General features: G+C 44.4%; 2 protein-coding genes across 2 annotated transcripts; both read left to right on the plus strand.

Moving 5' to 3' along the window:
• The first annotated feature begins 657 nt into the window (after nucleotides 1–657).
• Nucleotides 658–4,164, plus strand: LOC127305541 (FBD-associated F-box protein At5g56370). Its single transcript, XM_051336014.2, has 5 exons — nucleotides 658–945; nucleotides 2,128–2,244; nucleotides 2,475–3,359; nucleotides 3,462–3,614; nucleotides 3,776–4,164. The coding sequence occupies exons 2-5, from the start codon at nucleotides 2,182–2,184 to the stop codon at nucleotides 3,986–3,988; spliced, it is 1,314 nt and encodes a 437-aa protein (XP_051191974.1). The 5' UTR covers nucleotides 658–945; nucleotides 2,128–2,181; the 3' UTR covers nucleotides 3,989–4,164.
• Nucleotides 4,165–8,533: 4,369 nt separating this feature from the next.
• Nucleotides 8,534–11,683, plus strand: LOC127305539 (uncharacterized). The gene is made up of 5 exons (XM_051336012.2): nucleotides 8,534–8,849; nucleotides 9,433–9,576; nucleotides 9,808–10,692; nucleotides 10,811–10,963; nucleotides 11,121–11,683. The coding sequence occupies exons 2-5, from the start codon at nucleotides 9,514–9,516 to the stop codon at nucleotides 11,481–11,483; spliced, it is 1,464 nt and encodes a 487-aa protein (XP_051191972.1). The 5' UTR covers nucleotides 8,534–8,849; nucleotides 9,433–9,513; the 3' UTR covers nucleotides 11,484–11,683.
• Nucleotides 11,684–13,737: the final 2,054 nt, after the last annotated feature.

Here is a 13,737-nt window from a genome sequence, read left to right on the forward strand (position 1 = left end):
AGATAATCTCCTCCGATCCCCTTCTTTTCATCCAAGATTTGCATGGATTTGGTTGATTTTCACATGAAACCCTAGATGTGAAACCCTAACTTTTGGTTGATTTCCCAACCCTAATTTTTGGAATGTTGGTTTTTGTTAGAATAGGAGAAGGGTTAGGGTTTGGTTGTATGGCTTGATTTGTTTTGTCTTGCCATGGCTAATTATTGAACACTTCTATGTATGTGTTGTTGAAATTATGTTAGGGATGGGGCAAGAATTTTTCATGTTCATCACGTGGGTAAGGATACTTTTTTGAAAGGAAACATAGAGCCGGCCTGGATGAGCTTGACTTGGTATTTGACCGTAGCTCTAACTATGCCGAGATTTTAAAACAAGTGATGATTGACTTAAATTGGAATGAGCTACTGATGTTGATGAGTTAGAGGGAAGACATAAAGTGGGATTTAGAATGCACATTCATTGGAAGATTATGCGTATCAACTTCGAGAAACATTGGACAAAAATAGTTTCGCCGGGAAATCATTTCATGCATTCTTTTCACCAAAGGGTTAATTTTGTCAAATTTTGGTAAACATTTGTCTCTCATTTGTATACCAAATTTTTAAAAATCCATTATATAGAAAAAGGCTTTGGTGAAATGTTTCAGCCAAAGAAAAGAAAAAAAAAGGAAAAAGTGCCTCATCGCATCGCATGGAGGGTTCATCGCTCCCGCCCCCTCGCCCTCACCCCTAGCACGCCGGCGCCACCAGCGCGTAGCCCGCCGGCGCCCTCGCCCGCCGCTTCCGCCACTCGCCGCTCCCGTGCCTTGGCGCTCCCGCCAATCGCCGCTCCCGGCCCCGCGACTGGTCAAACAGCACTGACCGGCGACGCCGCGCTCGCCCGTCTCTGACGCCCCTCGCCGCCGCCGGTCTATAGCTCCGCCGTTCGACGACCCCGCAGCCCGCGGTAACTAGCTCGAATCCCTCTAATTTCTAGCATCTATTTGCACCATGGACTACCTCCAGTTTCAGAGTTGAGTTATGGTCAATTTGTTCCTGCTATTATGTACTCCAGTAGAGTAGATGTGAATGTTTGTGCTAGTGATAATTTTATTTTGGTGATACCAATTCGTTTCTGGATAGCTTTAACACTATATGATCTGTCCATGTACATTGCATATATGATGAATTTATGTCCATGTACATTGCATTTATCAAATCTGCCCATCATCATTCCATGCCATCATTCATTCCTCCACCGTAGAACGCATATATATAATGGCGAGCCCAACCAGGCCGCCCCCACCTAGGGTTCGTAAGGGGAAAGGATGAGAGAGATTGTAGGTCGGAGATGCGCCGGTTGCCTTACCGCCAGCCCTGCACCGAGCTCCTCCGCCGTCACCCCGTCGATGCCCAAGCGGTACTCGTATAAGGATCGAGCGGTGTTCCAGTAGTAGATTCGCCCAAATAAGCAGCTCCTTTGGGAGCTGCAATATGGAATCAGATCAGCTCCTTTTTGAGCTGCAATCCGCAATCAAGCCACTCCTCAAGCGGCTCCGAACGGAGCCGCAGTTCGCAATCAAAGAGGCTTGTTTTAAACGAGCTGCAGTCCAACTTCAACCTTCTTTGGGTTTATATTTTAGAAGTAGTTCAAATCCTTCCCGGTTTCAATCTCCGACTTGGCGCCAACCGTGGCTATAAATCTCCGAGTTGCCGCCAACCAAGGACACCAGGGAAGCCGCCAGTTTTCAGTGGAAGCCAGGAATTCCTAGGATATCAGTTTTTTTAGGAGGCCAGCAATTCGAGTGACAGATTTCAGCCTCGGTAGATCAACGTGGGAGCCATGGCAGTTAATCCGAGTCCTTTCTTTTCCTCTAGATGTTCTGTTTTCAGAGAGAACAGCTCCTCTAGTCAAAATTGCTTCGTTAAAACTTGAACTATGTGCGGGAATTAAATATCAAGTTTGTATCTCTTGGAAGACATAAAAAGTGCATCTTTACGACTGTATATGGAAATTGTAGCTCCTACTCTGAATCAAAGTTATTCCTTTCTTAGTTGCAATATTTTGACTGAGAAAAAATATAACCAATTATGTACCTATTGTACATTTGTACTACATCAAACTTACATCAAATACCTCGTGTTTCAGTCTCCAGGTAGCCATCGCAAGGGGAGGCAACTTACAAGACATCAGAATACCTCGATGGGCAAACATTCCATGAAGGGCCTCAGCAGTTCCAACCGATGGTCCTCCATAGCCATGCTGGTGAGTTGACCTAGAGCTTCTTTATTATTGTGGGGATCTTACGGATATAAAATATCAAAGATAGTATAACAGAGTGGACAGAATTGCTTTTCTCTGTGTGGAATATACCACTATTTTTTTTACTGGTGGAAAGTAGCAAAATTGCATCTTTTTCTGGGAACATGTAGATAAAAAATATCATACTAATACTGTAAGTAATCAACCCTAATTTCTTTCTATGCCAAATACAGGAAGAAGATGAAAGGGCCTTGCAATGTGATTGGGTCAGCAATTTACCTGATGACCTGTTGCTCAATATCATAGAGCGACTTGATGTTGCAGACGCCATGAGAACCGGCATCCTCTCCAGACGTTGGAAGCTGATCCCTACTATGCTCTCCAAAATTCTTATAGAGGTTGGTTCCACTGATAACGAGCAAAAGAGGACCTGTGATGTTGCTCGGGCCAATGCAACCGTGCTTGGAGCAACCCGAAGCCTTTTCAAAAGCAGGATTGCAAGTCCATACACCATCCACCACCTGTGCATGCAATTCTTTTTGGGAGCTGGATCCATTAGAATTGGCCGGGCCTTGGCCAACACCATAGCAACACAGAAGGTTGGTGTGGCGGAGTTCACAATCTTGACAGAGAAGGAAGGCAAACGATGCAGCATTAATGATCGGTTTGCTTACGGGAGGCAGTTCAACTCACTTATTAACTTTTGTGGGGACACATTCAGTGGTCTCACACGACTGAAGCTAGAGAATTTGAAGCTTGGTGGATCTGATTTCCCTAGAATTTTCAGATTGTGCAAACGACTTGAGTTCCTCCACTTGGACAACTGTGACATGGGGTTTCGGTCTTTGATGGAGGTGGAACACCCGCGGCTCCGTGAGCTGGAGATTTTCAGGAGTGATTTTGAGAGGGTTGATCTGAACTGGCTGCCAGAGCTCACAACGCTGACTATTTCTTTTTGGATTTCTCTGCATGATCCGTTGTCTTGTGGTTATGTCCCACTGCTCCACACCGTGAGCATCAGAAATCCGGCTCTTTCATGGCACAAGATGCTTAAGTTAAGTGAATTTCTTGGCAAAGCCACCGTAAGCAACCTGACTTTGGGCTTTGAAAAAGAAAAGGTTAGTGAAGGTTTCCCTGACCATGTTGATGCATGTAGCTTTTCCTGGCCGTTCCAGTCTTTAATTTGGTTACCATATTTTGCGATCTCTCGTCTTTTGCAGATTTGGGTTAAACCTGAAGATCCGAGAGATTTGTGGCCGGTGTTCAACAAACTAAGGCTTGTGAATTTGGCTGCCATTTCAGAAGAATGTGATCTGACTTGGACGATGTTTATTCTGCAAGGTGCACCTTCCCTTGAGGAGCTACGCATCAGGGTAAAGTCTTTCGACCTTTTCTCCAAATTTGTTCCTTCTGCATGTTGAAGTTAGATTTAGCATTGTCTCAAACTTCCAGTGGTGCATGAAAATACTTCATAGGGTTGTTTCTTCTTTAACGTCGTTGAATGCGAATTTTTGCCTGATGAGAAGCATTGCAGGTTTGCGACTGTTTGGGGATATGGGATGAGGAAGAGAGGGAGAAGCACGCGTATAGCAAGGAGAGGAAGGACGCCAGTGCAAAATGGGAAGCATCTGGTTTCAAGCACCACAATCTCTCGGTGCTCAGGATCTTTGGGTTTCAATCAGAAGACAAGTTTGTGGATGCATATGCACCCGCTGTTAAGGCTTCACTTCCGATTTTAAGAAAATAATTGAGTTATGGTCCTGTTGGCCCTGATGAAGGCTTATTAACATTTTGTGTCTAGCTACGTTACTATCTCGTCTTTACAATTTGAGGATGAAAAGTGTTGGTTGTTTTGTACCTCAGAAGTGACTGCACACTGTATTATGGCAACATATCCTGTGCATCGGGCTGCTTTGTTTATCATGTTCATCGGGCTACCCTTGGCTATTTGATTTAAATTGAACGCACAGTACCAAAACGTGGCTCATTTGCACTTAAACGACCAACTGAGTTAGGATATTTTATCTTTATCTTTACTAGTAATGCGGATTATGCGGGCGTGGAGCGGCCCGTGGTGATTGTCTACTGCCGCGGGGCAGGCAGGTATGGGCGGGATTCAGCGGGCGAGCGCGGTGAGGTGGGTGGGCCGGCGACTCGAGAAATTGCAGGGATCAAGCGTGGCGGCGGCGCTGTGGAATCGAGGCAGGCAACGGCGGTTGCTGAGCAACGGAATTAAGGAGCGGGCCAGCGGAGGCGATGAGTCTTGGTCGGCCGCGGGTGTTCCCAACGGCGGTGTTTGGTAGAGACACGGGACACGGCCAGCTCCACGCTCGCCGTCAGCTGAACCAAGGCAGCCGTCGAGCCGTATCTCGATCTCAACCAGCGCCCGTGTAGTCCTGTTTGCCGCACCCAACCTCTGCGCTCACGCTGCCTTGGCGCACGCCGGCGGCGTCCTTCGAGAGGAGAAGCACGAGTCCGATTTCGTGGGCTCCACGCTCATCCTGTTATGCCGCCGCCGTTGCGCATGCTGGCAGCATCCTCGATCGGAGAGGAGGAACACTAGTTTGATTTCGTGGCCGCTGCGCTTATCCTATGTTTCCGTCTCCCTTGGACAAGTGACCATCGTTAACTGAATTTGGACACAAGTACATCATATGCAGAATTCTATTTTATTTATACTGTTAATGGTTCAATATGTTATGCAAAGTTTCAGGCAATTTTTCCATGTCACTACATTTTTTGAAAAAAAAAAACCCAGTATGGTTCTATTAGTAACTTGATGTCATGTGATTTTCACTATTACACGACCATCATGTGAATTTCACTATTACACTAGAAAATCTATTAATGTGATTTCCACTAGCCATGATAGATAGTTCAATTCAATTGACTTAAATATTTAAACATACAAAAGGTTCTCTTCATTTGATTATTTTTGGGAATGTTGTCCAATGATTTAGTGTGGCGTTGTAGCAACGCAAGAGCTCTACGGATGTTTTGATAAACACTATCTTTCCAAAAATAGCATTAGAAATTTAGAACTAGCCACTTCTTTCATTCAAGGAAACACATAGGGAAACTGAAAGTGAACAGTTCACAGAACACAAATTTCTAAAAACCGAAAACTATTAGGTAGACACAGGCAGGGCTACGACATGAATAAATCTACCCAACATTGAAAGGAGTAGACAAACCAAATTAACCTATAAAAAGGACTTGAATTCCTCGAACGAAACCCCGGGTCAATTGCAAGTCCTTGCGCTCTACATGTTGTGTTGAAGCGGTAACCATGCAATCATATTTCTAATGTGATGTAAACAATTTTCGCTATTTCGCAGCAAAGTGCGGGCATAGTGCTAGTAAATCAATGTCTGGATGCATGTATTAGGATCTGATCTGAAGAGACCCACATACTTTTTAGCTAGCCATCTTGCACTGACCCTTGTAGTGTCAGTGCTAGTCTCACATGTGTGCACATGGTTCATCTTCCTAATGACAAATTTCTTCTCTCCTTTTATCTCAGATGCAGTGATGTAGAATTTACATCCGTTGTCTCTCTTTAGGCAGTCCGCAATAATTCTAACATTGGAGTTTCTGTGATAGTGAAAATTCCTACTTTGTGCTATATGCAAATTAATCAATGCATCTCCGAGCTGCTCAACATCTGTAAAGCACATGTGTACTGCAAGTTGCTCATGTGCTTGTAGCCTTCTGTCATCATATCAGATCCTTAATGGATTTTCCTTTGCTCTGCTCTTTCTACCTTTAGGTGGCATCATTGAGAGTGGTTCAAACCCATCATCATCATACTCCGGCAGAAAATCAGGGCATTTCTCTTCATCATCAGATGGGATGAAGCCATGTCCATCATCAATAACAACACATGAATGGGTCCTTTCCTCTTAACAGGCATCTTTGATTTCTTCTCAGGCACATGCATATGTTCAGCTTCTTCTTCAACAACTTGTTCATCTTCGTCTTCAACAACTTGTTCATCTTCTTCAACCAACAGATCTTCAATATATGTACCCCTTCACAGTGTGTATGTGGATCCTCTCTCTGCTTTCTCATTGCTTGCACAATTTCATCCACTTTAGCTTGTTCCGCCCTCCTAATTTCTGCAGAAGTAGCAAAGTCTCCCATGTCACCATCAAATGAGTCCATTTCTGCATCATCATCACTCAAATTTTGTCTAGGTTGGTTGCAAGCAACTGGATTATTACTAGCAACTTTGCCAGTAAATACACAATTGGAGCTGAATAATTAAATACATGACCATCATCATCCACGGCATACATAGGAGGGGGACTGAAGTAATACACAATTGGAGCTGAATAATTAATAAGTCATGCTGCATTATCTCCTACTATGCTAGCTTGTTCTACACTTCTATTTTCCTTAGACACTACATCTTTGCCCCTCTTCACAGTCAAGTCCAACACTTTTGTTGAATCGAAATGCAATAATAGTTCATAGATTTTTACAAATATTCTCAACCAAATTCATTTCCCCACCCATTCTGCAGTACACTGAATCCCAAATCGATAGCCCCAAGTTTTAATCATTGCAATGATATTCATGTAAGTAATATCATCACGGCCAATTGACCTCTCGAGATTATCCATTCCATCAAAATGAATCCTGACGTCCTAGACTTTAGGGTCCAAACTACAGAGCAAATTAAACAAGCCTATTCAGTCCGAAACGATAAGTTATAACCCTAATTTGGTGAGAAATTTGGTGCTACGGGTTACCAAACGAGAGAGGTACGAGGGAGGAAGCGGATCAAGAAGTACTTACTCAAATCTCCTAGGCCGCTTGTCCGCTCGTCTCCGGGTTGTCCACCCACATCTAGGAGAGCACCTGCGCCGCCGACGATGGCCGACTCGCCCACAGCTCATCCAAGCCATCGTAGCTTTATGTAATTTTCTCAATCAAAAGTAATCGTGTTACCTCTTCAAGCACCAAGATGTCTTGGAAAATATCTGCATTCCAAGAGCTATCTTCTAGGTATCCCTGTCCAGTGTTGTTTTGCTGCAAAATAAGATTTGTTAAGGCAACTTGTAAAAGCAAAAGCAAAATGCAAAATAAGATTTGTTAAGGCTTGTAGCGTTCGTTTTTTTTTTGCAGTATACGTGTGAAGTGCTCTCATTCATGATTTGGTGCGATGAACTTGTATGTTGTTCTTATAAGGGGAAGGGCGTCGAACAGAAACGAACTGAACCTGTCTCCTCCTCCTTCTCTGGATCTTCTTCTTCCTCAAGGTGCAGTTGCTCTCCACAAAGCACCGGCGATCACCGGCGACCAACGGGGTCCGAGCGAGGTCCAAGTACGGACATGACAGACAGTAGAAGGCAAGCGCGCATTGGGCCTATCTTTAGAGCATGTCTAACATACCCCCTGAAAGGCCCAACCCCGTAAAATGACCGCCGATATATGGGGTAGAGCTCTACCCGGCCGTTTAGCAGACCCCGTAAAACAGGCCCCCGCGTCGATTTTTTACATTTCGGCTAGGGGCTTCTGGCCCCTACTTGTACGGGGCGGGAGGCTGAATACGAGCCCAACCCTCTCACTCGTGGCACGCTGAACTTTCAGAAAATCGCAACTGCACATCGTCATCCACGCAGCTTCTTCACAAAGAACTGGGAGCATTTCGGCACGTCGGCGCAGGCTAAGCAGCCGCCAGCAAGCAGCAGATCGTAGAGCTCCTGCCGCGGGAACTCAGGCGGCACGCCAAATGCGGCCATGAGGAGGATGATGCTGCGGCTGTCCCTGGCGCTGGCATCGGCGACCCGGCCCTTCTCCCGCACAATCCGGCTGCACGACGATAGCGCCGCCACGCGCGCCTCCGCCCGCAGCTCGGCCTCCCCCATCAGGCCTGCAGCGGCGGTTGGGGCACCCGGCGCGCACGTAGAGCTCCAGGAGGAGCATGCACGCGGCCTCGGCTGGGGCCCCACGCGGCGCAGCCAGGAGCGGTCCCGCAGGTGCGCGGTGGTGGGTAGGGGCGGCGAGGGGCGGCCGGCCCACAGCCGGTGGCGGCGGGCAGGGCCTAGGGGAGGAGGAAGGAGAGGAGGAAGAAGAGAAAAAAAGAAAAAAAATGATTTGGCATATTCTAGGAATATATTCTTTTACAGTTTAGGGATACAAGGTCTGCTAGCTCGGACGAGTTTTCGGCCGATCGAAATCGAATACAGGACTCTCTACTCGTGTTATACAGGGTAGAAATTTAGGAGATCTGTTAGACATGCTCTTTGCCCATCATTCCATTCCATGGCAGCATTCATACACCGTAGATAGCACATATATATATAATGGTGAGCTTAACTTGACCGCGCCCCACCTAGGGTTCACGAGGGGAAAGGAGGAGAGAGGATTGTAGATCAGAGATGCGACGGTTGCCCTGCGCCGATCTCCTTTGGGAGCTGCAATCCGGAACCCTCTTTCGGTTTAGATTTCAGAAGTTCAAATCCTTCCCGGTTTCAATCTCCAGGAGTTATAAATAAGAGTTGCCGTCAACCAACGACACCAGGGATTCCTAGGATATCAGTTTTCACGAGCCATCAAGTGCCCGATATCAGCCTCAGAAGATCAACGCGGGAGCCATCGTGGTGAGTTCCTTGTTCTTTCTTTTCCTCTAGATGTTCTTCTAATCAAATTTGATTCGTTAAAGCTTGAACCTGTTTACGGGGAAAAAAATCAAGCTGTATTAGACATAAAAATTGCATCTTTACGACTGTATGTAAATTGTAGCTCATACGCTGAATCAAAATTATTCCTTCATTGCAGTGATTTGATTGAGAAGCAGTATCACCAGTTCTGTACCTCTTGAACTACATCGAAATTACATGGGAAAATTTGCTACAGGACACCGTTATTTTCTGTCCTTTGCCAAAACACACCGCTCGATTGTGTCTTTGCTGGGTACCATTACAATTTTGTGGTACATTTGCCAGAACACACCACCTGGCCGAAAACGGAAAGTTATGCATTTTGTCTTCAAAACCAGTCATCGCAGGAAAAAGTGCAAAACTTTCCGTTTTCGGCTAGGTGGTGTGTTCTGGCAAATATGCCACAAAATTATAATGGTACCTGGCAAAGACACAATTGAGCAGTGTGTTTTGGCAAACGACAGAAAATAACGGTGTCCTGTAGCAAATTTTCCCAAATTACATCACATGCCTCGTATTCCAGTCTCCAGGTTGCCAGCGCAAGGGGACGCCTGGGCAGTCATCAAAATTTGGAGGAGAACCTATAATACATCAGAAGACTTCGATGGACAAACCTTCTGTCAAGGGCCTCAGCAGTTCTAACCGGTGGTGCTCCATAGCCATGCTGGTGAGTTGTCGCTAGACTTTTTTTTTTTCAATTTGAGACTCTTACAGATAAAGAAGTCTAACATAGTACAACAGAGTGGTCAAAATTGTATTTTTGTGTGTGGAAGATAGCACAGTTTTTTAACTGGTGGAAAGTAGCAATATTATATCTTTTTCTGGGAACATGTAGACAAGCATATGATCCTGAATGCTGTAAGAAATCAGCTATAATTTCTTTCTTTGCCAAATATAGGAAGAAGATGAAAGCGCCTTGCACCGTGACAGGCTCAGCAATTTACCTGAAGACCTGTTGCTCAATATCATAGAGCGACTTGATGTTGCAGATGCCATGAGAACCAGCATTCTCTCCAGACGGTGGAAGCTGATCCCTACTATGCTCTCCAAAATTCTTATAATGGTTGGTTCCACTGACAACATGCAAGAGAGGACCTGTGATGTTGCTCGGGCCAATGCAACCGTGCTTGGAGCAACCAGGAGCCTTCTGGAAAGCAGGAGTGCAAGTCCATGCACCATCCACCGCCTGTGCTTACAATTCTACTTGGGAAAGGGATCCAAATTAATTGGCCGGACTGTTGCCAAAACCATAGCAAAACACAAGGTTGGTTTTGCTGAGTTCACAATCTTGACACAGAAGGAATTGGAACGAAGCAGCTCTGCCGATAGGTTCGCTTACGGGCTGCAGTTCAAGTTATTTCTTGGTACTTGCCCGAACGCATTCATTCGTCTCGCACGACTCAAGTTAGAGAATTTGAGGCTACTTGAATCAGATATCCCTTGCATTCTCAAAGTGTGCAAACGACTGGAGTTCCTCCGCTTGGACAACTGTGACATGGGGTATCGGTCCTTGCTAGCAGTGGAACACCCGCGACTCCGTGAGCTCGAGATTGTCAGCAGTGAGTTTGAGAGGGTTGATCTGAGCTTTCTGCCAGAGCTAACAACGCTGACTTTTTCTTATTGGGTGTCTCTGCATGACCCTTTGTCTTTTGGTTATGTCCCACTGCTGCACACCGTGAGCATCAGTAATACAGCTCTTTCATGGCACAAGATGCTCAAGTTAAGTGAACTTCTTGGCAAAGCCACTGTTAGCAACCTGCATCTGGGCTTTGAAAGCGAAAAGGTTAGTGAAGGTTACAGTCTTGTTGATGATGTGCATAGTTTATCCTGATTTTTCCCTTTTGAGGGTTTAGTCTCTAATTTGGTTAACATAATTTTGTGTTCTCCCTCATCTTCTGCAGATTTGGGTTAAACCTGAAGATCGGAGAAAATTGTCATTGGTGTTCAGCAAACTAAGGTTTGTTAATTTGGCTGCCATTTCAGAAGAATGTGATCTGAAGTGGACCTTGTTTGTTCTGCAAGGTGCACCTTCCCTTGAGGAGTTATGCATCAAGGTAAAGTCTCACCTTTTCTCCAATATCTTTCCTTCTACATGTTGAAGTACTGTCTTAACTTCCAGTACTGCATTAAAATCCTTGATAGTTAGGTAAAATTGTTTCTTCTTTTACATTGTTGAATCCGAAAATGTTTGCCTGATGCGAAGCATTGTAGGTTTGCGATTGTTTGAGGATATGGGATGAGGAAGAGAGGAGGAAGCACGCGTATAGTGAGAAGAGGAAGGACGCTGGTACAAATTGGGAAGCATCTGATTTCATGCACCGCAAACTTTCTGTGCTCAAGATCTTTGGGTTTCAGTCAGAAGAAAAATTTATGAATTATGCCAAAACCGTCATGGAAGTAGCAGTCAATCTGAAAGACATCTACCTGCACGAGAAGCCAGCGTGTGAGGAGAAGTGTGCATACAGCCACCGGCGAGGTGACAGATACCCACGGACAAAGAGGCATAAGATCTGGGTTAGGAACAATCTGGACATGGATATGCACCCGCTGTTAAGGCTTCACTTCCGATTTTAAGAAAATAATGTAGTTTTGCTTCTTCTGGATAATAACAAGGAATCAGGCGTTATGGTCCTGAACACATATTTGTGTTTTAGCTATGTTGTGTCTACATTTTGGCGATGAAGACTGTTTGTTCTATATCTCAGTAAGGAAGTGACTGCTTATTGTATCAGTAGTAAAATGTTGCTATGAAACTAAACTTGTCTTGCATTTTATACTCAATTTGTTTATTGAAGCTACTTTTTTTTTGACGATGTACGCCAAACGTACTTATTTATTGAGTACTGTTTGTCCAGGATTAGGGTGTTCAAAGCCAGTTTGAGTTGAAAACCGTGTAAACGGGCAAATTTCTATCGCTGGATGAAAAAGCTAGAACAAAAATCACTTGTCACCTTTCAAGCTAACGCTGGCAAAGAGATAGTAAGAAACATACCAGCAGCTAGTTATAGTATGTTGAGCATTTGTGCTCTCGAAAAAAAGAGTATGTTGAGCATTTTTACTTTGAGAACAGAAAGTGCAAGTACGCCCTCCATTCACAACTGCATTGCGTTTTAGGTTTAGGGTTTAGCTAAAGCCAAAATTTATAAACTTTGATCAATAATAGAATGGAAAAAATATTAACATTCATAGTAGTATCAAACGTGTATGGTTTGGCAATATATTTTAGCACAATATATTTTATATTATAAGTATTGATATTTTTCGGAATAAACCCCCGACAGCAAGTTTCCCTTAAGTAGATAATCCAAGGTTTATCGAACTCAGGGAGGTAGAGGTCAAAGATATCCCTCTCAAGCAACCCTGCAATTACGAGTGGTAATAACACACCCAATACACTTGCTAGATGTATATGTGCACTAGTTTAGCGAAGAGATAGTAAAATGCAAGTAATATGGATGAATATGAGTGGTAATAACAATCTGAAATAAATATGACAGCGAGTAAGCATGAAGTAAAACAGTAAATAAACGGTGTTTCGATGCTTCGAAACAAGGCCTAGGGATCATACTTTCACTAGTGGTCAATCTCAACAATGTTATCATAAAAGAATATACATATAAGCACTTCACTATGCTATTCTGAACTACTCTCTGGCTGGATAACGAAAACTAATTCACCGTGTAGGGCTGCAAAAGCAAACCTTAAAGATGTATTTCCAAGTACTAATAAACACCTCGCGTTGTACTTTGAGCATTCATAGGCGGTACTAACACACCACAATTTTATAGAGACATCTAACTCAAATCATAATTTAGTGAACAAGTATTATGTGAAATATAGCCTAAAATACTCACACGGTGCACACACTCCACCTTTACACACGTGGGACAAGGAGTCTTCGGAGATCACATACGTAAAATCCACTTGAATACCATAACGACATCTAGATTACAAAGCTCATCATATGGATCTCAATCATGTAAGGCAGTTCATGAGATCATTGTATTAAAGTATTGTTATCACCAGAATTTGACCGAGTCAGAGGTGGGCCGCGATCAAGATAGGCTTAAAGATTATACATGGAAGAATGTACATGAATCGGCCTTATATGCAAAGTTTGGGCTAGATTGCCCATATATCTGTAATATAGTAGATCGCATCTTAGATTAAAAGATAGAGTTTAACCCGTGCACGTTTAGGTGCACGCCTAAATTAGAAAGTCCCCTGGACTATAAATATGTATCTAGGGTTTATGAAATAAACAACAACCAACGTTCACCCCAAAATCAATCTCGGCGCATCGCCAACTCCTTCGTCTCGAGGGTTTCTTCCGGTAAGCATCATGCTGCTTAGATCGCATCTTGCGATCTAGGCAGCACAAGCTTATTCCGTTGTTCATGCGTTGCTCGTACTGAAGCCTTTTTGATGGCGAGCAACGTAGTTATCTTAGATGTGTTAGGGTTAGCATAGTTCTTCGTATCATATGCTGTCGTAGTGCAACCCTTACGCATCTAGCCGCCCTTACACCTATCTTAGGTTTAGGGGCGGCACCCCGCTTGATCATTATTTAGTAGATCCGATCCGTTACGGTTGCTCCTTGTTCTTCAAGGATTAGTTTAATATCTGCAATAGTTAGGCCTTACAAAGGGTTGGAGGATCCAGCGGCGCGTAGGGTGTCGTTCGCTAGTCCTAGACAGGATATTCCGAGGATCAACCTCGTGTTGGTTTTTAGGCCCTATCTAGGATCGGCTTACGATCACCGTGCGTGGCCGCAAGGCCCAATCGTGAGTAGGATGATCCGATTATGCGGTGAAAACCCCAAATCGTC

The sequence above is a fragment of the Lolium perenne genome, chromosome 6, assembly GCF_019359855.2.
Source record: "Lolium perenne isolate Kyuss_39 chromosome 6, Kyuss_2.0, whole genome shotgun sequence".
NCBI lineage: Eukaryota > Viridiplantae > Streptophyta > Magnoliopsida > Poales > Poaceae > Lolium > Lolium perenne.

Coding starts and splice junctions, on each gene's coding strand:
- LOC127305541 (XM_051336014.2), top strand. CDS start 2,182: ATGGGCAAACATTCCATGAAGGGCCTCAGCAGTTCCAACCGATGGTCC. Junction 2,245..2,474: donor GGTCCTCCATAGCCATGCTG/GTGAGTTGACCT, acceptor TGCCAAATACAG/GAAGAAGATGAAAGGGCCTT. Junction 3,360..3,461: donor TGGGCTTTGAAAAAGAAAAG/GTTAGTGAAGGT, acceptor CGTCTTTTGCAG/ATTTGGGTTAAACCTGAAGA.
- LOC127305539 (XM_051336012.2), top strand. CDS start 9,514: ATGGACAAACCTTCTGTCAAGGGCCTCAGCAGTTCTAACCGGTGGTGC. Junction 9,577..9,807: donor GGTGCTCCATAGCCATGCTG/GTGAGTTGTCGC, acceptor TGCCAAATATAG/GAAGAAGATGAAAGCGCCTT. Junction 10,964..11,120: donor TTGAGGAGTTATGCATCAAG/GTAAAGTCTCAC, acceptor GAAGCATTGTAG/GTTTGCGATTGTTTGAGGAT.